The sequence below is a fragment of the Lotus japonicus genome, chromosome 1, assembly GCF_012489685.1.
Source record: "Lotus japonicus ecotype B-129 chromosome 1, LjGifu_v1.2".
NCBI classification, from domain to species: Eukaryota; Viridiplantae; Streptophyta; class Magnoliopsida; order Fabales; family Fabaceae; genus Lotus; species Lotus japonicus.
In genome coordinates, this window is record NC_080041.1 from 102850117 (window position 1) to 102873017 (window position 22901).

The 22901-nt window shown below is 36.7% G+C and overlaps 4 protein-coding genes across 4 annotated transcripts; all 4 read right to left on the minus strand.

Annotated features, from left to right (window-relative positions):
• Nucleotides 1-361: 361 nt before the first annotated feature.
• On the minus strand, nt 362-2220 carry LOC130728580 (BAG family molecular chaperone regulator 8, chloroplastic). The gene is made up of 2 exons (XM_057580087.1): nt 1553-2220; nt 362-1465 (listed from the first exon to the last, which is right to left on the minus strand). Exons 1-2 carry the CDS (start codon nt 2129-2131, stop codon nt 671-673), a joined length of 1374 nt encoding a protein of 457 aa, XP_057436070.1. The 5' UTR covers nt 2132-2220; the 3' UTR covers nt 362-670.
• A 793-nt stretch (nt 2221-3013) lies between these two features.
• On the minus strand, nt 3014-6529 carry LOC130728581 (uncharacterized). The gene is made up of 3 exons (XM_057580088.1): nt 6086-6529; nt 4431-4601; nt 3014-3712 (listed from the first exon to the last, which is right to left on the minus strand). Exons 1-3 carry the CDS (start codon nt 6452-6454, stop codon nt 3146-3148), a joined length of 1107 nt encoding a protein of 368 aa, XP_057436071.1. The 5' UTR covers nt 6455-6529; the 3' UTR covers nt 3014-3145.
• A 1870-nt stretch (nt 6530-8399) lies between these two features.
• Nucleotides 8400-11473, minus strand: LOC130728583 (uncharacterized). The gene is made up of 2 exons (XM_057580089.1): nt 10753-11473; nt 8400-9096 (listed from the first exon to the last, which is right to left on the minus strand). The coding sequence occupies exons 1-2, from the start codon at nt 11185-11187 to the stop codon at nt 8539-8541; spliced, it is 993 nt and encodes a 330-aa protein (XP_057436072.1). The 5' UTR covers nt 11188-11473; the 3' UTR covers nt 8400-8538.
• Nucleotides 11474-14841: 3368 nt separating this feature from the next.
• Nucleotides 14842-17667, minus strand: LOC130728584 (UDP-glucose 6-dehydrogenase 1). The gene is made up of 2 exons (XM_057580090.1): nt 17512-17667; nt 14842-16562 (listed from the first exon to the last, which is right to left on the minus strand). Exon 2 carries the CDS (start codon nt 16540-16542, stop codon nt 15100-15102), a length of 1443 nt encoding a protein of 480 aa, XP_057436073.1. The 5' UTR covers nt 16543-16562; nt 17512-17667; the 3' UTR covers nt 14842-15099.
• Between the last annotated feature and the right edge of the window lie 5234 nt (nt 17668-22901).

The window sequence follows — 22901 nt, forward strand, 5'->3', positions numbered from 1 at the left end:
TTCGTGTTGTTTTTTGTATGATCTAGGCTGTGTATGTTAGCAATGGGTACCCGTTAGCATCAATGCTAACATGTATTAGTAATCAAGGTAAAAAGTGAACGAATCTCATATAACTCGGGATTAGTAATCAAGGTAAAAAGTGAACGAATCTCATATAACTCATGATGAATGTACTTATACGTTAACTAAACTAATATCCAAAAGCACACTTTGGAATTAGCATAAGAATTCGATCACAGGAGATGTCATCGTGCAGATGTTCAATATGGCCTAAATAAATTAAGAAAACATCTTTCCTTCTCTTGTACAGCCATATGGAATCATAGAATTAATTTTAACTTTAGAGTCAACTGTAGAAGGATATTCAAACATACAATAAGTCTATTTCTCTGGTTAAGTCAATCAGCCGGAAAGCAATGTGGCAATTGCCACATGCCAATACTACTAACATTGAGAAAACAAATGAAGTTACTTCAAAGAATGTTGGGGAACTGCTGATAGTCTCAAACTACTAAACAACAACTGAAGTGAAACATTACAAGTCCATTTACAGAACCAAAGACCAATTAGATACTCAAATGAACTCTACCATTCAAAAGTCCAAGCAAATACTCTTACAATACAATTCAAATGTAAACTTTGGCTTACATGATCATAATGTCATGGCCATTCACGTCAAAATTTTCACACCTTTACTCTTCTTGGAATCAGTCCTGTTTTCCATCTTAAGTGGCAATGGAGCAGAGAACAAAAGCTGCTCCTGGTGCCCTTGAACCTGCTCTTTCACTATAATTCTGCCACCATTTCTGAGACCCTTTCTTGAGAGCTTTTCACCATCATCACTGCTATGTGGTGATCCTACACTATCATCATTTTCGGCACCCTGAGAAGAATCCAAAACATCTTCAACTGCGCAACTCACATTCTCCAAAACCTCTACTTGATCATCACCCGATGAACTTCCCTCTGAGCACGTCACATCCCCATTCAGATCCGGTTCACAAGTGCTGCTGTTATAAACCTCATAAGTATTCCCATTCTCTGCAAATCTCACACTTTTCTTCACTCTAGGCTGAACAACTCCTTGCCTTTGAACAAAACCCCCATTTTTGTTCGCGGACACCTCACTCCTCCTACTCATCAAAACATTAGTTACTCCATCCTCATCCTCATCCTCATGATCATAAATGCCCTCATCAGGCTCTAAATCTTCACCATTTGCAGAAGGGTTATTACACAATTTGCTAATCCTCTCAACCCTGCCCCTCAAGTTCTGCAACAACTTCCTCTTTTCTTCATCCCCTACATTTTTAGGTTTCTGAACTTTCCGACCATACCTTGGATTCTTTACTGCTTTGACACAATGAAGATGCTTTTTCATAGCAACCTCTTCAATGGAGTCCAAAAACTGAACCAGATCTCTGCTAATCGACCTTTTCCCATCTAAGATCATTGGATCACAATCCTAAACCCAAAGTTTGAAACTTTTTTCAGGGACTAAAAGTAACACAGAAAATTCGAATGAAATAAAAAATACCCATGATTGGATTACCTGAATAGAATCGAGTTCGAGGAGCAAGTTCATAGCTTTGAAGGAGAGAGCTGAGAAATCGAAGTGGGGTTTGCTGGAAAACGAGGATTTGAGAGCGTTGAATGAGGATTTGATGGAAGCGAGGTGTTTGAGGTAGCTGAGGGTTCTTGATCTGCGAACGAGGAAGGAGCGAAAATGGGTTTGGATCACGCGCGCGGCGGCGTGGCGGAGAGATTGGTGGGTGTGGAGGTTGAGGGAGGATTCGAGGGATTCGATGCGGTCGAGGAGGGAGGAGATGGTGGAATGGGTTTGGTGTTGGTGTTTAAGGTGATGGGTGTTGAGATCGAGGTTGTCGCGTGTGTGAGGTTTGGGGTGGAGTTGAGTGGGAATGAGGTGTGGTTGGGAGAGGAGGAGTGAGGCAATGGCTTGTACGAGGTGGTCGTGTGGTGGTGGCGGCGGAGAAGGGTGGTGAGGTGGTGGGGTGGTGGTGCAGCAGTTGCTGTAAGAAGGGTTGCAGCAGCAGTGGCTAGGAGGAGGAGGAGGAGAAGGTTGGTGGTGATGGGGGTAGGGGGGGTGGTGGTGGTGGTGGTGAGAGGCCATTCAGTGTAACTGTGAATTCTCAAGGTACTGACTGTGACTATGGTGAGTGTGGAGTGTTTGAACTGAGCTAAGAGGAGGAGAAAGAAATGGTTTCACTTTTGATATTGGGCTTGGTGTTGGGATAAATAAAAATGGGGTTGGAGTTTGGACAAGTAAAAAAACATATACACTCCAAATGTAAAAATGTTTAATTGTATATATTTTTTTTTTGGTGTATCAAGCGTTACTATTGATTGCGTGAAGTAGGTCATCATATTTTAAAACGAACAATTGAGGGTCTTTGATGTTTGTTTGACGTTGTACTTTTAATTTTTTTCATCACTTCTTCATTTGAAAACCAACAAATTTGCTTTTCTGCTACTTTTGGAGTGAAGCGGCGGTTGAGTTGTATTACATGGCCGATGGTGTGAGAGATTTTAAGGATTAGGAAGTGTCGTGTGAGTTACACATGCCTTCCCTTCTTCTAATCTTCTCCTACCCTCACCATTGTTATGCCATGTCTGATATTAGGTCGAACCCTACAAATGGGTGACCATCCCCAAGCTTCAAATTGTTGTGATGGAGGTGACAAATTGCAATGGAGAATACAAAAGCAATGAGAGGAGGAAGTGAAACTCTTCATTTTAGGAGGGGATAATAAGAAGATTGAAAATGTGTTATTGTGGCATCAAAGGCTACAAGATGGACAAAGTAGAGTATTGGGAGGAGGATTTTGTGGTCGAGGACTATTTGAGGTAGTGATTTTGACTCTCATTTGTTGTTGTTTAACAATGTTCGGTTAATTTGATTTTCAACCTCTACTTTTTTTTCAAGGGTAGAGGAACAGAGGTTACATCATTTCATCTTTGACATTAACACCAGCATATGTGTAAGCAAGGCATATTCAAGAACATCAATCCCTTGTCATATAAAACTAAAATTAAACAACAGATACTCTATTCAATTCAGTGGAGAAGCTAAACAATGTCATGAAAAGAAACCTAATGTTCCTGACATCAAAAAAAAAAAGGAAATTTAACTGCCATTGCCTTGTCCAAGGTCTGAAGCTTTCTTCACCATAGCCACATGCTTTTTTCCTGCAAGATGATATTTATAAACTGACTCATTATTACACACCACATTACATATATCACATGTTCTAACTGCATCAGCTACTGTCCCGCATTCAATAAGCTTCTTTTTCTTCCTCTCCAAATCCTCTGGAGTTTCATTTTTCCTCTTTTTCTTATGCCCACCGATAGATTTGCCCTCGTCGTTCTGTTCTTGTTGTGGTCCTATAGCAGGACTAGATGACCCAGAGGGATGAACTTGGGTTAGTTTCTCCAACTCGATAGCAGGATTAGACGACCCAGAGGGATGATCTTGGGTTAGTTTCTCCAAGTTCTTTTTGTGCTTCTTTCCTAATTTATGCTGGTCCAGGTTTTGCTTTGTGCGGCAATCTATCTTGCAAACTTCACAATTATATGCAGATTGCACAATCTCAATTTCATCTTTCTTACATTCTCCATTGCCATGAGGTTGAGTCGTGGTATTTGCAATAGCCAATTGTTCTGAGCCATTTGATGATGGTATAGTGATGCCCTGCATGAAGCACACAAGAAATACACAAAACACTTATTGAACTAAAATATACTATTCGGATCCTCGACGAAACAATTTTAAAAGCACTTCACTTCATACAATCAACCAAAAGTAAAATCAACCACAGGTATCCTTTATTGAGGTGAGGGATCCTCTACTGAGGAAAACCTGTTCAAGCTGGGTAGGCCCTCTATGGGAGGCAAAACTCTCTCTACCGAGTATTCAAACCAGCTGCATTGAAAAGGTCTTGAACCCGAGACCTCTACTTAAGCTAGAACAACTCCATGTCAGTTAATCTACAGGCTGGGTGGTGAAGAAAACTTAGTTTAAAACTAAATTTTTTAACTAAAATAAAGTTAGGAACATAAATCTCTTAAAACAGATAGCTTGGTAAAATTATGAAAGTCAGTTCCTTTCAATTGAACTGAGGTACCCGCAGAGATCTATTTAAAATCCTCCAAATAAAATAAATAGCCAAGAAAGATCATACAACATTTAGCATACACCAAGAACAAAACAAATCAACACTCATCACATTTCTAACCTCTATCTTCTGCACTTGCAACCAGAAAAAACAACAGCAATCAGTCGTTAACTTTAGAAGAACCAAACTCACACACTCACAACCAGAAATATCATTGGTAACAAAACACCACTGGAAAAAAAATTAAAATCAGAACTGACGAGTAAGGAAAAAAAAAAAGAAACACCAACTTACAGTTCCACAAGTAGTAGCAGGTTCTGTGTTAGAGTTCAATGGGGCATCAGAATCAACACCAGGAGGGCTGAGCCCAATCTTAATTTCATCTTTCTTCCATTCTGTCAAGGATGTGGAGCAAGGATTTACAATGGCCAATTGTTCTGAGCCATTTGATAGTATAGAGATGCCCTGCATGAAGCACACAAGAAATACGTAAATATACTATTCAAATCCTCGACGAAACAATTTTAGAAGCAATTCATACAATCAACCAAAAAACCAATCAAGCGGTTTTTTAAACCTAGAGTTAAGCACTGTAGGTAATTTTGACAGAAAAGTAGCAGTTCAAAGCTTTACCTGTTCTGCAATTTACTAGAACAATAACATTGACAGCAAACAGACTATGCTTGACTGATCCGTACCACCATACCATACCCAATAATTGTTGAATCTTGGATCCGTACCATACACACACGCACACAAATAAATAAATAAAATAAAATTAGACAAGCTTATTTGCAAGTTAATTTCAATGCACGAAATACAACATAATTGAAGTTGGTGTAACCCAAGAGATGGACTAAAAGAAGAGACGAGAGGAGGTAGATCTCATATTCGTGATGTGAAGGCTGTGTTTAATGTGGACAGTGCATTGATGGTGGACAGTGGTCAATATTTTAACATGTGAAAAATATATTTCTCTGGTAAGGTTAAAAAATAAAAGGCTGAAGCAGCAAATGACCGTGAGGCCCAATTTTTTAGAGTGAGGGGAGACGGGGATCATGACTCCAGCAATGTGGGACTTTTAAGTTTTGAAATAACTCATGACCTTTTTATTTTTTCAGTACATGAAATGAAGAAAACAACACCAAGCACCAATTTGCATCAGTCTACCCAAGGAAAACAGAACGCTAATCTCCAAAACAGTACACGGTCTGACACAAGAGGCACAATCCTAAGCCTCATCCAGCACTTCAATCTTTCAAGTGCGCTGTTGAAAAATGTGTGGTTGCAACCCCATTAAACAGAACATTTCCCATTTGGAACAATACACAATAAAAATGATTAAAGAGTTAACACCACCTAGGGGTATGTACACAGCTGTTACTATAATTAAATTAAAACGCCAGTTAACCCCACCTAGAGGCTATTATGTACACACCAAGCCATGAAAAGGCAAGAAACCCCAACAATCGAATAAGACACCGAAATCAAATGAACTATCCTCTATTGTTGTAACTCCTTACTTACAACAATCGAATAATATGCAATCTAGCAATAGTTAACAACATAAATTTTGATAATGCCCCATCATGTCAAAGCATTCCAACTCTATAAATTTTATATATTGGAAACATTGTTTCTTCTACTGTGAATAGCAACCCAATTTCCCCTTACCATAAGGAAGAAGAAAACTGAATTCAAAAATAAATTTTCAAACTAAAATGAAGTTAGAAGCATAAATCTTTAGAACAGACAGCTCAGTAAAATAAAAAAAACTAAGCTCTCTACACATGCAACCAGAAAAAGGAAAAAACATCACCACTCAATCCTTAACCTAAGAAGAACTAAATTCACACTCACAAGCAGAAATACAACATTCACATCAAAACACCACTGAGGAAAAAAAAAACTTAAAATTGGAAACTTTCGAGAAAGAAACACCAACTTACAGTTCCACAAGTAGAAGGGTGTGCGTTAAGGTTAAATGGGGCATCGGAATCACCACCAGGAGGGTTGAGCCCAAGTTTGAGGGAGGGAGCTGAGAAATCGAAGTGGGGGTGGCTGGAAGAAGAGGGTTTGAGAGAATTTGAGGAAGTGAGATGGCTGAGGGTTCTTGATCTGCGAACGAGGAGGGAGCGAAAGCGGGTTTGGATCACGCGTGCGGCGGCGTGGCGGAGAGGTTGGTGTGTGTGGAGGTTGAGGGAGGATTCGAGGGCTTCGACGCGGTGGAGGAGGGTGGAGATGGTTTGTGCGAGGTGGTCGAGTGATGGCGGTTGTTGTGGTGGTGGTGGAGAAGGGTGGTGGTTGTGAGTAGCCATTCAGTGTACTGTGTCTGAGAATAAAGTTTGATTCAGCTACCAAGACTACTTGCAAGTTCCATCCAATGAGATAAGGAATAAAATAAATAGAAATGAGTTAGTATATGATACTCGATTTGATAGAATAATTAAAAGGAAAAATAAATGAAATAAGATGGAAGAGAAAGTGAGTATGACGAACAGTACTTGCCAGTATTTAAGCCCATAAGAGGAGGAGCAGAGGAGGAGAATGTAATATTTAGTATTTAGTGGTTCTTGCTCTTACCATCCCATTAAAATTCTCCTCACACCATCAAAAGAATTCTTATAAGTAGATGTACAAGTGTACAAAGACGAGTTTTAGTTATCTTTCACCCAATTCTAAGTTTTGTTTTATCAATTTATAGGTCTTATTTTGTTCACAAACCTAAAGAAAGTTGATCATGTTTAGGTTTAAATAGGACCAAACCAATGTGACTTGGGATTAGGATAGCCCGACAAGTACTAAAAGGGAAAAAATTCATAAGATATTATATATGAAATTTGAAATAATTCATTGATTACATATATATGCTACATATCAGCGTAACTGGTAGATAGTTGAGATCCAATTGAGAGTTTGATCTCCGAGCGGTGTGTATAGAGATGCTGAAAACTCTGATCTGTAAAACTGATTCTCATTGATTTTCAAAAGCTAACCATACAAGAGATGATAATAGTATATATAGAGAAACTCTAAGGCTTGTTGAACAAGCTAACCACCTCTAACTAATTTTGTTTTGACAGCTAAGCACAACAAACTTAATAGCTAACTGTTAACACAGTCAGCAGTTACTAACAGTAACTTTGGACATGTTTATATAGTGTATTCTAATATGAGAAGAATTTGTTGAGATATAGCTATCCATTTAATGCGAGTATTGAGCCTTGAGGAAATTAGTCTCATGACTTTCGACTATGGGGATACCTCGGCAAAGAAAAAAGAGAAAAATATTGTATCCTGAAATGATATAAAGCTTAAAGTTCATTCTAGAATCCACGCCATCTTCTACATACCAAAATTCAGCAGAAAAGGAAAAGATAAATTGAATCAAAACATTGCATAGAAGAGAAGGATATAGCACATCTTCATGCAAATTACATGTTTTTTTTTACAATCATGCAAATTACATAAAGCAAAATTACACGAGTACATATTTTCATGAGACGGGTTGAGACATGTGGTTTTTGTCTCTCATCTAACCCTAAATGTTAATCGGATTAGACCCGAGGACATCCGATTAATATGAGTTTAATGGGCCAAGACAAGTTGATGGACTGGGCCGAGTTTTGTATACCCCTAGGCAAACCCTAGAAACTCTTGATATTCAATCGACATATGAATTTAGTGACATTCGTAACCATTGCTAAACACAAAAACAACATATTTAGCTGTTCTAAAGCTAAAGCCTCACTAAATGTGTTACAACTGCTTTAAAAAAAAAAACTAAAACGTGTTACACATTTCATTACACTTTACTTCGCATTCTGTCACTAAATGTGTATATCTGGTGTATGTTGTAGATCCCCATATATACAACAATCATTATTGAAAATTTAGGGTTAATTTCCTAAACGTCCCCAACCTCTCAAATTCCTCCTAATACCTCCCTTCCAAATCCTCTCCTTAACCAAATTATGATATTCTTATATCACATGACAATGTGAAGTGAAATATTGTGTTTATCTTTCTCCTCATAAATATTTAAAGGGTCCCAAATATTGCCACCTATTTAATGCATATGAAGAGACAGGAAGACACAATTTCAACATGAGAGAACATGAAAAAGTTGTCACATGATAGGATCTTGATCCCCCTACCAGGGATGTGGTCTACCTTGTCAGAATTGTCACATGTAGCAAGAATTTGCTCTTCTTGAAACAACTGAAGGTCTGATGCATCTCTATTGCTCAAAAATTGTAAAAGTTTATACACTCAATTCTTTGTCATATAAAACTAAGATTAAACAACAGAGACTCTATTCAAATTCTCAGTGGAAATACTATACCAATGTCATGAAAGTAAAACTAATGTTCCAGAAATAAAAAAATAAAAAAAGAGGAAATTAACTAGCATTGGGTTGTCTAAGGCCAGATGCTTTCTTCATCATAGCAGCATGCATTTTTCCTGCAATATGATAATTATAAACTGTCTCACTATTACACACCACATTACATACAGCACAGGTTCTAACTGCATTAGCTGCAGCCCCTCCTTCAAGAACCTTCTTTTTCTTAATCTCCAAATCCTCTGGAGTTTCAATTTTCCTCTTACTCTTAAGCTTACTGATAGATTTTCCCTTGTCGTTCTGTTCTCGTGGTCCTATAACAGGATTAGACGACCCAGATGGATGAACTTGGGCTGGTTTTAATGATTCTCTTAGTTTCTCCAAGTTCTTTTTGTGCCTCTTTCCTAATTTATGCTGGTCCAGTACATCCTTGCTGGTGCACTCTGTCTTGCAAACTTCACAATATGCAGGTTGCACAGTCTTCATTTTAGGTTTCTTTGGGTATTTCTTCCATTTTCCATTGCCATGAGGTTGAGTCGTGGTATTTGTCCACCATGTGGAGCTAGGATTTACAATAGCCAATTGTTCTGAGCCATTTGATGGTATAGGGATGCCCTGCATGAAGCACACAAGAATTACACAAACAACTTACATAAACTTAAATATACTATTCAAATCCTCAACGAAACAATTCTAAAAACAATTCATACAATCAACCAAAAGTCCAATTTCAAATGCATGTTGAATGTAGACAAAATTACTGAGATTATTAAAGATATGCACATAATCAATTTGTACTGTAATGCCCTCAAAGTAAAGGGAGAAAGATTTATCAGTGTCACGAGTTACTGTTCCAATCCAAGTAGTGAGGGACAACGTGTCCAATTTCATTTTCATTTCCTTTGCCTTTAAACTTTCATTCAGGAAAACTTTTTGATGCCACAACTGAAAATAATATTGGTTAATGAAACAAGGAAGGGCAATGAACTCAACTACCAAAAAAAGTTCCTACTAACTTGAAACCTATGAGCAATTATGAATAACTTCCGAACCACTATCCACTCAATTTCGGGAAAAAATAGATTTAAATGAAAATTCACACTTTCTAAAGTAAATTTGTAGCATAACTTCAGGTAATTTTGACAGGAAAGTAGCTGATATCAAGATAACAGTTCAAAGCTTAACCAGTTCTCCAATTTACTAGAATGTTAACATTTACAGCAAACAGATCATGTTTGTCTGATCCACATACCATACCCAATAATTTGGATATTAAAATGGAGAGGTCATTAACTTTTGAATTTTGATCTACATTGCACGGATACGGGGTACAGGCGTAAGGCACCAGCCAATACTGGGTATAAATACGGGTACGGGATATGGGATTTTAAAACAATCTAAGGTCTGAGTACATTGGTTATCTATAAGAAAATTAAATTCTATATGTTGCATAAAAGATAATAAAGAGCACAAATCATAAGTGAAAGAGCCACTATTTAGCACAACTGGCTAATGCACGAACTGCACAAGAGGAAATCAACCACTCAGTGAAAATGGAGAATACATAGGAGGGGAGAGAGAGAGAGAGAGAGTGAGAGAACGGTTTAAGTCTAGGAAAATATAACCCTTTGTGCCTTTTGTTGGAAAAATTAGTCATGCTATGTGGTATTTTCCTAAGTGATAAGCATTATAGGTAGATATCAAAACCGGATAAGTAAACAATAGTCTCTGTTATGGAATATGGATAATAAAAACTGACAAATAGTGAAGCTGGGTTGGAATCAATAAATCTAATGCCATTATGTTTGATTGATGAAGTAGTAAGTCTTACTCTTGAACCTACGCTTAGACAATTTGGAAGTCATAACTCAAACATGTCAAAGCATTCCAACTCTACAAATTCTAAATATTGGCAGTCCTTCTAATTGAACCGCAGAAATCTATTTGAATTCCCTAAGTCCAAATAAAACAAAAAAGCAAGACAAGATCATACAACATTTGACACACACCAAGAACCAAGCAAATCAACAATCATCACATTTCTAACCTATATCTTGTACTCTAGTACCCAGAAAACAGCATCAACTTAATCAGTCCTTAACTAAGAAGAATCAAACTCACACACACCCACATTTTCCACCATTTCCTACTGCATTGCATTATCTGTCCTGTGCATTTAAAAGCCACCCCTTATCATTTACAACCACACACCACCCAACAAAATCAAAGATCAAAACTCTGGAGAAAAAAACAAAAGAAACACCAACTTACAGCTCCATAAACAGAAGGGTCTGCACCATATTGCCTGACAGCCTCTCTAGCAGCCCAATTCTGAGCATTGGGGTCATAGTAGTACCCATAAGACGGCGGCACCAACGAGCTCGCATTCGAATCTACAACGTGGCCTTGACCGTACGGCAAATTGGGATTGGGAATGGGAATGGGTTCATAACCCAGATGGGAAACTGGGTTGGAATTCAATGGGGCATAGGAATCAACACCAGGAGGGTTGAGCACAGGTTCTACAACAGTGGCAGCAGGGTTAGGGTTTTGAGGGTAATAGGGGTAATGGGTAGGGTAAGATGTTGAAGGAGGAGGAGGAGGAGGAGGAGGATATGGTGATGGGAGTACTGTGTTTAGGGTTTGGGTTTGATGATAATCAGGCCATGTGACAGTGGTGGTGGAGTCCATGGGTGGTGGTTCCATGAAATGGAGGGGTTGAATATGGTGGAGAATAGAGAAACACTGTAGAGAGTGCAGGCAGAAGCACGTGGAGGAGGAGGATACATACGATTACGAACGATACAAGGGTGGCAAATTTGGTGTTACAGAAGAAAAGAATAGTGATTGGCAAAACCCAACCCGATCATCCAAATCACTTTACCTCAACTCAACACCCAGCTCTCAGCTCAGCTGCAACAAAAAATCAATTCCAATTTCATTTTTTTTACTCCAACCTGCTCAATCACATGATTAATTTCTAGTTTCCTCCCCTATGTTACACGGATATGGGTACCGGTACGCGTACCGGGTACGGCATTTAAAAAAAAAATAGTACGGGTACGTCAGTTATATATATATATATATTTATTTAAATAAATACACACATATATATAAATTGAAATAAAATATTTTCTAGGGTCCCGTTACTGTGGAGCCTTATTTTTCGGGCTCCAATTTTGGATCCCTGTTTTTGACCTGCTATCACCCTTCACTTAAAAAAAATAAAAAATATATATTTAATTTGAAAATCGTAGTAAACGGTTTAAGTTAATAAAAATCTCATATTCTTCCTGTTCCACATTCATCTTCCCCCATATCTCAAACCCAGAAATTTATCCATTCACTGAATCTCCAAATCCGAAATTTTACAAAAAGAAGATGAATCAGATCTAGATGAACAAAAAAATGCTCAACAGTGTTCTGAACACTAAACCAACAGAAAAATCAAATCTTTACAACACAATATCAAATTTGAAGCTCAAAGATACCATCATCAGAACTCACTCTTCTTCTTCTTCTCACCAACACAATATCAATATGAACGACATCAACATCTTCATCATGCTCTTCATCTTCAAACCTAGAAGAACTCCTTCAACCCAGAAATCCGAACCATCCAAACCCAAAATCCCAACCCAGAAGCTCCTTCAAACCATCAAATCCAGAAAAGAACTCACCTCATGAAAGATCTGTGAACCTGAGATCTAGATCCCGCGCATCCATTGACAAAGGATCGGCGGTGGCGATTGTTGTAGCTGTAGCAAAGGCGACTACCAGCCGAGATCTAATGCGGCGAGGCGATGTGGCGACGGTGTTGCCGGTGAGAGTTGCGACGGGGAGAGGAGAAGGAAAGGAGACTGCGGAAATCAGTGGTAACCACCACAGCTTCAACTCCCTTGCCCGAGCCCAACTACGGCACGTAAGCCTCTTCCTGGACTGAGCCACCGCACCTGAAGGTGTCTCGCCGCGCCTTTTGTCTCTTTGGGCAGGGTAAGGAACTGGTGTGGAGGAAGGAAGAAGAAGAAAGTCGTGTGTGGCTGGGAAGAGAAAGCCGTTAATTAGTTATGTGGGGTGATTTTGTTTGAGATATGATTTGTTGGTTTTTAAGAGAAATTGGTGTGATAAGATTTGAAAAATGTTTTGAAATTGGGATAGAAAAGAAGGGAGGTTTAACTGATTAATTGAATTAAATTGAGATTTGTACATTAATTAAGTTTTAATGTAAATTAATAATTTTTTTAAAAAAAATTCAAAAATGAAATTAAGGTTGATCACCGGTCAAACCCAGGGCTCTAATTTTGGAGCCCGATTTTCGGGCTCCATGTTATCCAAACCCTATTTTCTACCGCAATATTATTAATTAAAAATAGGGTTAATCCTCTACTTAGTCCCTGTGGTTGTGTGGTCGTCTGAAATTAGTCCCTCCCCGGAAAATCTAAAAATCTAAGTCCTCGCGTTTGAAAAAATGTGTGGAGCAGGTCCTCGCCGGAGGGACTAATTTCCACACACTTTCCAAACCCGAGGACTTAGATTTTCAGATTTTCCGGGAAGGGACTAATTTCAGACGGCGACACAACCACAGGGACCAAGTAGAGAATTATCCCTTAAAAATATCAAATCTCCTAATGTACAATACTCGTATTTCTTGGCTAATACCCTCAGAACGATGGATTCAATGGTGGCATGATGGGAGGAAGAAGAACGTGAGCGACTCTCTCTCTTCATTATTCATAGCAGTCGTATGTTAGAAAGAGTGAAAGGTAAATTAGGTTTTGGTCTTTTGAATAAATTGAGAATAAATTTTTTAATTTTTAAAATTACATAAAAAAAACTACAAAACGTTTTAGTTTTGAACATTTTTCATTTAAAAAATAAAAACTTATCCGACGTACCCACGGAGTACCCAAAACGTATCCAGTTTTTTTTGTTTGGCGATGCTTTTGGGTACGTACCCACGGCGTACCCGTACCGGGTACGTACCCGTGCAACATAGTTCCTCCCTCTTTTTCACTCTTTTTTACTTTTATATTTTTAAATCGTTTTTGTTTTTTCATCTTAGTTATTAAGTGCCTAATTAGTAATTAGTATCGTAGTACTGCAAAATGGATAGATAAGAGCATCTCCAATGCTATTTTTTAGTTCTTACTTTCTTAGCTCTATTCATGTGGGCCCGTACTGCCACATGTGCTTAAGCAACTCTTTGCAGATTTTGCTCCGACCATAAGTTCTTAGTTCTTAACACTATTCATCCGGTCTCATAATACAATTAAATTAATATTTTTTATTTCCATATAATTTTGATTTAAATTTAAATGTTAATTCAATACTTAAATTAAATGAATGAGAGAGAAAAAATTAATTTTTTATGCTAAGAAATCAAAAAGTAAAACTTCTTATATAAGAACCTAGTTCTTATTTTTAAGAATTAAGAACTTCATGTCATCCCCTCAAGTGGTTAAAAACTCAGTTCTTAATTCTTAATTCAAAAATAAGAATTAAGAACCTTGCATTGAAGATGCTCTAACCTCTAAGTAGACACATAGTAGTTTTAGCTTAAAGAGGGTCTTAGGTTCGAGCCCTAATGAATGTATATCTGCGTTACATACTTAGTAGAAAGAGTTTTATCATCTATATTAGTCTTACTCAACTTGAACATAATTGTCTCAGTAGATAATATTCGTGATTTAAAAAAAATGTATCACATTCGAAAAATACTAATGAGCGACGTCAAGTTATAAGCATGTAATAATTCTAAAGAAAAAATAAATTGATCCAAACATACCAACACAATCAATTAAAAATTAAATTACACTAAAATAAAAACTGAAAAACGGTAGGAGTATGAAATGCTGACACAACTGTGGATAGTAAGATTTTAGGTGATCCATGATGTGGAAGGAAAATTTACCCACTATTATGATTTGCATGTTTGCAGTTGTAAAATGAGAGCCATGCAAATTTGCAGTTTTATTGGGTAACAAACCATTTCACCGTGTACAACCTATTTCCTCATGCACCCCCAACCTTTATCTCATTTCCTCTTTTCTTTCTCACTCACTGTATCAACAATATTGCTTTCTTCCCATTTTCATTCCACCTTGTTCAGTAATTTTGACCCATAGTCAGTCACAGATTGTACTGAACGGTTGTGAAAAAAGCACCAGCCATATCTCTTGTTTATGGACTTCTTGCAGTCTTCCTTTCTATATCTCTTGTTTATTTTAAAAAATAAATGAACTTAAAATTACTCCAGAACAAGCTTTGAGGAATAAAATCAAATGTCCACCAAATTAGAGAGCAATAAGAAATGCAAATTATCCAAATATTTCTCAGAAAATTCCAAAACTTTCGACAATGTGATCAAAACAAAACATTAATCAAACATAACAAGTTTCCTAGTACATTCTTAACAGCCATGAAGTAATGAATTGGAGTACAAAACAAAACATAGAGTCCTCCTACTTTCCCCTGATGTATACCCCTTTATGTCAACTACTATGGGGAAAGTAAGGAGAAGGAAAATAGAAACTCTTAACAACAAAAAATAATAAAGAATCAAACTTGAGTGCCTCAACAACATACGAGTGTGTGGTAGTACTTGGTCAATGATCCATTTTATGCCACAGCTGGCATGTCCTTGAGCCATGGATCCAGTGGCTTACCAATGGAGTACACAATGAAGCCAATCTCGCGCAACTTATCAGCATCCACAATGTTCCTGCCATCAAAAACAAATGCTGGTTTCTGCATGTTATCATATATCTTCTGATAATCAAGAGTCTTGAACTCATCCCACTCAGTCATAATGCAAATGGCATGTGCATCTTTCACTGCTTCATAAGCATTCCAAACCACACTCACTTTCTTCACAGTTGTGGGACTCAAGGGTTGCAAGTGGATAGGGTGATCCCAATCAAACTTGTTCATTGACAAATCCCTCTGGATTTGTTCCTCAGTCACTTGTGGGTCATATATGCTCAGGTTGGCTTTGTCACCAAGTAGACCCTGGCACACATCAATTGCTGGGGTCTCCCTTGTGTCCCCGGTGTCTTTCTTGAAGGCGAATCCGAGGATAGCAATCTTCTTGTTTGAAACTGTGTTGAACATGGATGCAACCACACGGTTCACGAACCGGCTCTTCTGGTAGTCGTTGATCTTGATCACTTGTTTCCAGTACTCTGCCACCTCCGGGAGGCCATTGCACTCGCAGATGTAGACAAGGTTCAAGATGTCCTTCTGGAAGCAAGACCCACCAAAACCAACACTGGCGTTGAGGAACTTCGGTCCAATCCTTGAGTCAGTACCAACAGAATATGCCACTTGTTGGACATTTGCACCAGTTGCCTCACAAAGCGCTGACATGGCATTGACAGATGAAATCCTTTGGGCCAAGAAGGCATTAGCAGCAAGCTTAGATAGCTCAGCAGACCAGAGATTTGTGGTGAGGATTCTTTCCTCAGGTACCCAATGAGCATAAACACTCTTCAGTGCTTGAATGGCTTTCTGGCCTTCTGGGGTTTCCCTTCCTCCGATAAGAACCCGGTCTGGTTTGAAAAGATCCTCAATTGCGGTTCCCTCAGCGAGAAATTCCGGGTTTGATAGAATCTGGAACTTGATTCCCTTGCTGTTATGGGTCAGGATTTTCTCAATTGCCTCGGCAGTTTTGACAGGGACAGTGGATTTCTCAACCACGATTTTGTCAGACTTTGAGACGTCAGCAATCATACGAGCCGCGCTTTCCCAATAAGTCAAATCTGCTGCTTTGCCAGCTCCAAGACCCTGGGTTTTGGTTGGGGTGTTGACAGAGACAAATACTATGTCAGCCTCAAAGACATGCTTCTCAACATCTGTGCTGAAGAACAGGTTCTTGCCGCGGCATTGCTTGACAACATCATCAAGGCCAGGCTCGTAGATTGGAAGCGTGTCGCTGTTCCAGGCTGCAATGCGGGTTTTAGAGATATCAACAACAGCCACTTCAACGGATGGGCACTTCAGGGCAATGACTGCCATAGTAGGACCCCCCACATATCCAGCACCAATGCAGCAAATCTTCACCATTTTGCACTTCTAAAAACAACCTACAAAATCAGGGTTCAAAAGAAAAAATTAAGAACACAAGCACACAACAAAAATCACTTTGACATCTTCTATAGCAATGTCAATCATTGTGAATTGTAGTACTAATACTAATCTTGTGAGAACAAGGAATCAGGAAATAATAGCTTTCAAATCTTAAAGAGTTGCAAGAAATATTACATTAGAAATAGGCCAATAATTCAATAGCAAGAAGGTTCCACTCAATTTCAACAAGTTCAAATTATATATATATACTTCATTTTGAGACATCATATCAAGCATCAACATTCTGTTCAAACCATGATTTAAAGATCTAACTATCCAAGAAAGGCCAACAGAAGTACATGTCAAATTGTTCCAACAGAGTAGAAATAAAAACAATGCATTCCAAGAATTCAGGATCAACAACGTGTAGATTGTTTCATATAAAAAAAAAACACGAGAGAAATAAGATCTAAAACAACAGATTGATGAAACAGGAACCACAAAAGAGCTTAGAAGATTCCAGATCTAACACACGCAGGCAAAGGTTGATGATGTGATTATAAAACTTGACAATGACTAGAGGTTGACCCTCAAACAGAAAGCAGATCCAACACCAAGTGAAGAACAACGAGCTAAATGCTCGTGATTCCAATTCAAGAAAACCAAAAACTCCACCAGATCCAATGTCGGTTTGGATCAGAACATGTTGGCATGTTGCCAACCAGAACACCCCAACAGAATCCCACAATAGCAACGAATCAAGCACAAAATTAAACAGTAGAACAACCTTTAAATTGAAAATTGCCAAGATCCATTTCACTATCACACAAATCAGAAATCAAACTCAATAATCACAAGAAAATTTACATGCAAACCAAGAATGTGTGATCCAAAAAGAATTGATGAAAAGAAGAAAAGTTAAACAAGATTCAGCAAAAACAGGAAATGGGGGTGTTGAAATATTACCTTTGAGAGATGAGAGATGAGAGATGAGAGATGAATCCCTTTGACTAAAGGGGGAAGAGAAAGAAAGAAGAAAGGTTTTGTGTTGGTATGGAAGAATGACCAAGGTTATATATATATATATACCCAACGAATTTCCAGCTTATCAAAAATAAACCCAACGAATTTCCAGCTCCCAAACATGTTATTACCAAAATGTACTCCTCTATGGTCGGTGTCATCATTCTTTCTACTATGAGTTTCAATAAAATACCCATAGCAAATTAATTGAAGCAAACATTATGTTAATTTAATATATCTCTCTTATTTATATGGTGTTTCCCAATATTTTATGCGATAGGATATAATCTTATTTGAGTCAGAAAATTCATATTTTAAAAGGACTAATTCTTATAGTAGAGATTTTTTTCAATTACAATATTTAAAATCAATATCTTACTTAAGGCGAATTAAACAAACCATTTTCTCATAGCATTCTTAAACTAATTTATAAAGTAATCACCTAATTTTATTTCCTATAAACATAATTTGTTACATTCATATTTTTTTCCTTTTGGGTCACAAGTTAAATTCAACTTAAAAGTGGATATTTAACATGCATGTTTCATCATTTAGGTCTAACACATTAAAGCATTAATGAATTCTCACGTAGTTTTAAACTACATAAATTAATTACTATCTTTTATGTAATATAACTAATCTATATATATCATCTAAATAAGTCCAACTTGATATATTTTAACATAACAATATTTTAAATTAACATGAAAATTAACCAGGGATGTTGTTAATAACAATATAGATATTCATAGTTACTAGTGAAGGAGAAAATTATCAACATTCACACAATTTCTCATGTTCCTTAAAAACTCAATTTGGTTATAGCTACTTTGACTCGTCAAGCATCTAAAGACGTAGCTCATTGACAGGTATGAAAGTTTCATCCTTCTATCTTAAGTCCTCTTTCGTGTGTTAGAATTGTTTGTTTAGTCATTTTATTTTGCCCTTCTTTTAGCGTTCTTTAACTTGAAAAAATTTAACCAAGTTTTTTTACCATACTCTTATTTTTCACGTAATTACTAGTAATTAATAAGAAAATTTATTAAAAAAATACTATTCAATCTTAAATGGAGCTTAATGTTTTTTACTTTTTTAGTGTCGGTTGAGCTTGAGCTAACAGTTTTTACAAATTTATTTTGTACGTAAGGTCTTTGAATTTTTCTTTGTTTGTTGGGTAGTGCCAAAATAGGGAACTTGCTTTGAATTTACATAATTACCCATGCGTTCATGGTCTTCGTTATTATGCAACTGGCGAAAACGGGTTTACAGCTTCTTGGCGCGTTGCACGCGTTTCGCGTCCATTGCTTTCGCCTTTCTGTGTGACAACTTCAACTACAAGCAGCATATATATTGTCACTACTATACCACCTTCCAAGATGCTCTATATAATCACTATACATTTCTCTGAATTTTTATTCTTATTTTTCTTTTCTCTTTTGGTTCAAACATAATTTTTTTTTTTACATTTTTCTGTGTACTGAGAATATGGTTAGTTTTTTGAGTTGTAAATGAACGTGCTGGCCACATTCGATTAGTTGGACCTTATTCAAAAGGTAATGGAAGAATATGCATTGGATGTAAATAATGTGTCATCGAAGTAAAGATGTTTTGATTATAATTTTATGGCACTAAACTTTAATGTAGAGATAATTAAGGAAAACGTATACTTTTCATTGCTTCCATCCTATACTTTTCATTAGTCATAATTCCTAAAGTTAAAGATCTACCATAAATGAATTAGTGTATTAGTTCAATATTTTATCCCTTAAATAAATGGTTAAGAGTTTTGATTTTCAATTCTTACATATGAAAAAACTTATCAGTCAATTTTTTACTATTTAATGCACTGATAGTGAGACGACAGATTAATTTTACAGTTATTGATCACGAAGGTACATTGGTTAACATAAAAGAATCTACCATAAATTTTGCTCTAATGTCTAAATTAATTATCTTATAGTTTATGCATATATTTTCCTTAGTAAAGGTACGTAAATCTGTTAATTTTTTAAAAGAAAAACATTTTAATAGTCACAGCCCTTATTCCCCTAACCTTTCAGGCATCTCCCTCCCTATGCACCATGCACTCCTAAACACTTTGACTGTCGCCATTACTTCGTTGTATCACCTTTAATTGTCATTACTCCGCTGTCTTAATTATCCTCCAACTCTCGTTTAACTCGTCTTTATCATGACCTCCAACTATCAAAATATGTCATGTCGCCTCCTTGCAGCACGATCACTAAAAGGGGTCCTTTGTATTCTTCTTTTGGGTTTTCATTTGCATCTTGACATTGAAGTGATTCCCGCACGTGGGTTGGCTCAGTGTGACAACAAGATTCTTCAGAGCTTATGCAAGAGTTTCGTCATGGTAGTCAACGACTGAGGACGCTCATATCAGCAAGGTGGTAATCAACGGAGGAGGACGTCTTTATCAGTGAGGGCGCAACTCGGCTTTGGCTGCACAATTTCAAGGGGACCTGAGTTTGTGGTTGTGGGTTGTTCAGGGGTTTGGTCGGTTGCCACAATGATTTTGGGGTTGGTTAGGTGGTCCGTAGTGATGTTAGTGCAAAGCTTGTTGGCAAGGGGAAATAGACGGTGGTTGAGATTTTTACAAGTACGATTGTTTGATTTGAAAGAAGGAGGCTTACAGTGGTGACTAATTATGTGTGGTAAAATCTTCCTCCTTGGTTGTCTACCAACAGTCACATCTTTTGCTTTTAACCTACTCTAGCAAAGAAGATCAATCTCCTATAGTGACACGATATCGTTGCCACCGCTAGCAGAGTTCTTAGGGTCTATTGAGTTACATAAATAATCATGGATGATGCTCATCTCATAATTAAGAAATGAGGTCAGCAAACAACCACATTACATTTTGTATTTTTGTTCGCTTTAATGTTGTTTATTATGAAGCATTTAGGACACGAAACGCAAAATTAATCAATTTCTATGTGTTCTGTCAAGTATTATGAGGATTATTTTATTTAATAATTATACATTTAGTTTTAAGAGGATACCGTTTAATATTTTTCGTGTGTTTCCTATTGTACCACATAATATTTCTCTTTTGTCCTTTGAAGTTTGTAAGATGAGAACAAGAAAGTAGAATTCAAAATTTTGATAAAATTATCTAAAAAATGTCCTTTAATTTCCTTGATAAATTGAAAGGTACTCCATGGAGTATAATTTTTTTTCATTATATCGGAAATATTAATTATATCGTCCAGGGATTTATCCCAAGACTTTTCTCTTCTTAACCTATATGTCAAGCCCTTACTCAAATGAGCTATCATTCGGGAACAAATCGAAGGTATAATTGGTTACGTTATAATTCTCTCCTTAATCCTTATTATAATCCAATTCCGAATGTCATTATTGAAGCAGGATTTTCATGTGCGTTTAGTTATTGACCAAAGCAGCATCATTAAACTGCCTCTCATTAAAGCAGATGGTGCAAACTTAAAAACTAAGCATGAACTTTGCTTGAGAAGTTAGAAAATAAATACTATATATTGAGTGCATTTGAAGCTATAAAAAGAAGCAAAATTAACAATTTCAAAAACTATATGTTGAAATAAAAAAAATCTTAGATGGTCCATGGTCATGATTTCTAAATCACGACTGTTCTCACATGTTCAACACATAAGAAAATGAAAACCTTAGTAATTCAAATATAGGACAAAAATTATTTGTCTATGTCTTTGTTTTCTGTCTCGACCACATGATAAAATACAACGACTAAAAATATCCGTGTGTGAAAGACATATAAATCTTGTATCAAATGATATTTTTTTAGGTTTTTAACAAAAATACCATGTCTATATAAAAGTTGTGCCAAAATTTTGAGTTTTATATCCTTAAATCTTAATTGGTAAGAGGTGAGGGGACATATGAGTTGGGGAGAGAAAAGTCTAGGGATTCCCTAGATGATGTAATTTATCTTTGTGATGTTGGAAAAAAAAATTATAGTTTTCTTTTCTCCTTTTATTTAGATCATATCTTTCTCCAAATTTTGTTTTTGGTCATTTTCTCCAAAATTCAATAAGATCTCTACAGGACCAAACACAATTATGGACTCGGCCCTCGTTGAACCTTAATAATAACCACCTAGGATTAGTGCTAAGCCCAAATAGTTAAAGGCCTAAATTAGTTTTGCCCAAAGTCTTGATTAGCCTGGTCCATGAAACAGCAGAAGTAGAAACCCATTAGGTCATACAATCATTCCGGCTAATGTTACTAATTGAAGCACAAAACCAATAAGCCTAACATAACGGATAGATAATTAAGATTTTTAAGCATCTTGTTCAGGATTCAATTATTAGCAGTGTGTATGAAGAATTATTTGCTGGGACAAACCTACCAACGTAATATGATTTTTGAGTCTTAAGGGGATTAATCTCATGATTGTCGACTATGAGGATATATTGGGTAAAAAATAACCAAAAAGAAAAATGGCTTACTATTAACAATAGGTTGACCAATTTCAATTTCTCATTTTTTTATTAGAATTAATTCTAAAACTTAAAAGTCACATACAAGTTTATCATCATAGAAGGATTTGACATCAGAATATAAATGGTGAATATTTACATTTTTGTTGGATGGAAAATAACACAAGAACCATAATGGAGCCAATGATTTAATGTGGTTCAGCCAATTTTCCTACCTCCACAAAGAAACACTTTTTTAATATATCTTTCAACAAATATTACAAAATATCTCAATTATTTGTCTTTCTCATCACACTCGGTGCCTGTGGTGGAGGGAGGGGACTTATTACCACAAAGGATCTCTTTCAATTTTGTTTTCTTATATTGTGAACACATGTATGTCACCGCCACTGCTCAAAGCATTCTGCTCTTCATATTTTGCGGTGACACTCTCAAAACACCATTTCTACTTTATATTTGGTACTACGTTTTGGCATCTCTCAATAGTGTTTTGCACATTTTTCTCACACAACTCATATGTAGCTTTAAGTTCCAACCTGGTGCCTACCCTTTTGATATTATACGTGATTTAATTCCAACAATTTCAAACATTCAATCGATACTTGCAGATTGTGGCACTTTGAGACTGACACAACATACATATAATTTAAAAGCGGTCTACTCTAAACTATTGTAATTTATGAGTGTCAATCGAATCTCTTACCTAAAATATTTATGTCTATTCGGTACAATCATTTAATAAATTATCTCTTCTTTCTTTCGTGCTAGTTATGTCATAGGTTCTCCGGGTTTTAGCTTTTGAAAGTGGGGCATCAATTTGCTGCCAAACATGAACATAATTTTTCAGAAAATATAGCTTTGTAAAATCACTAATTCAAA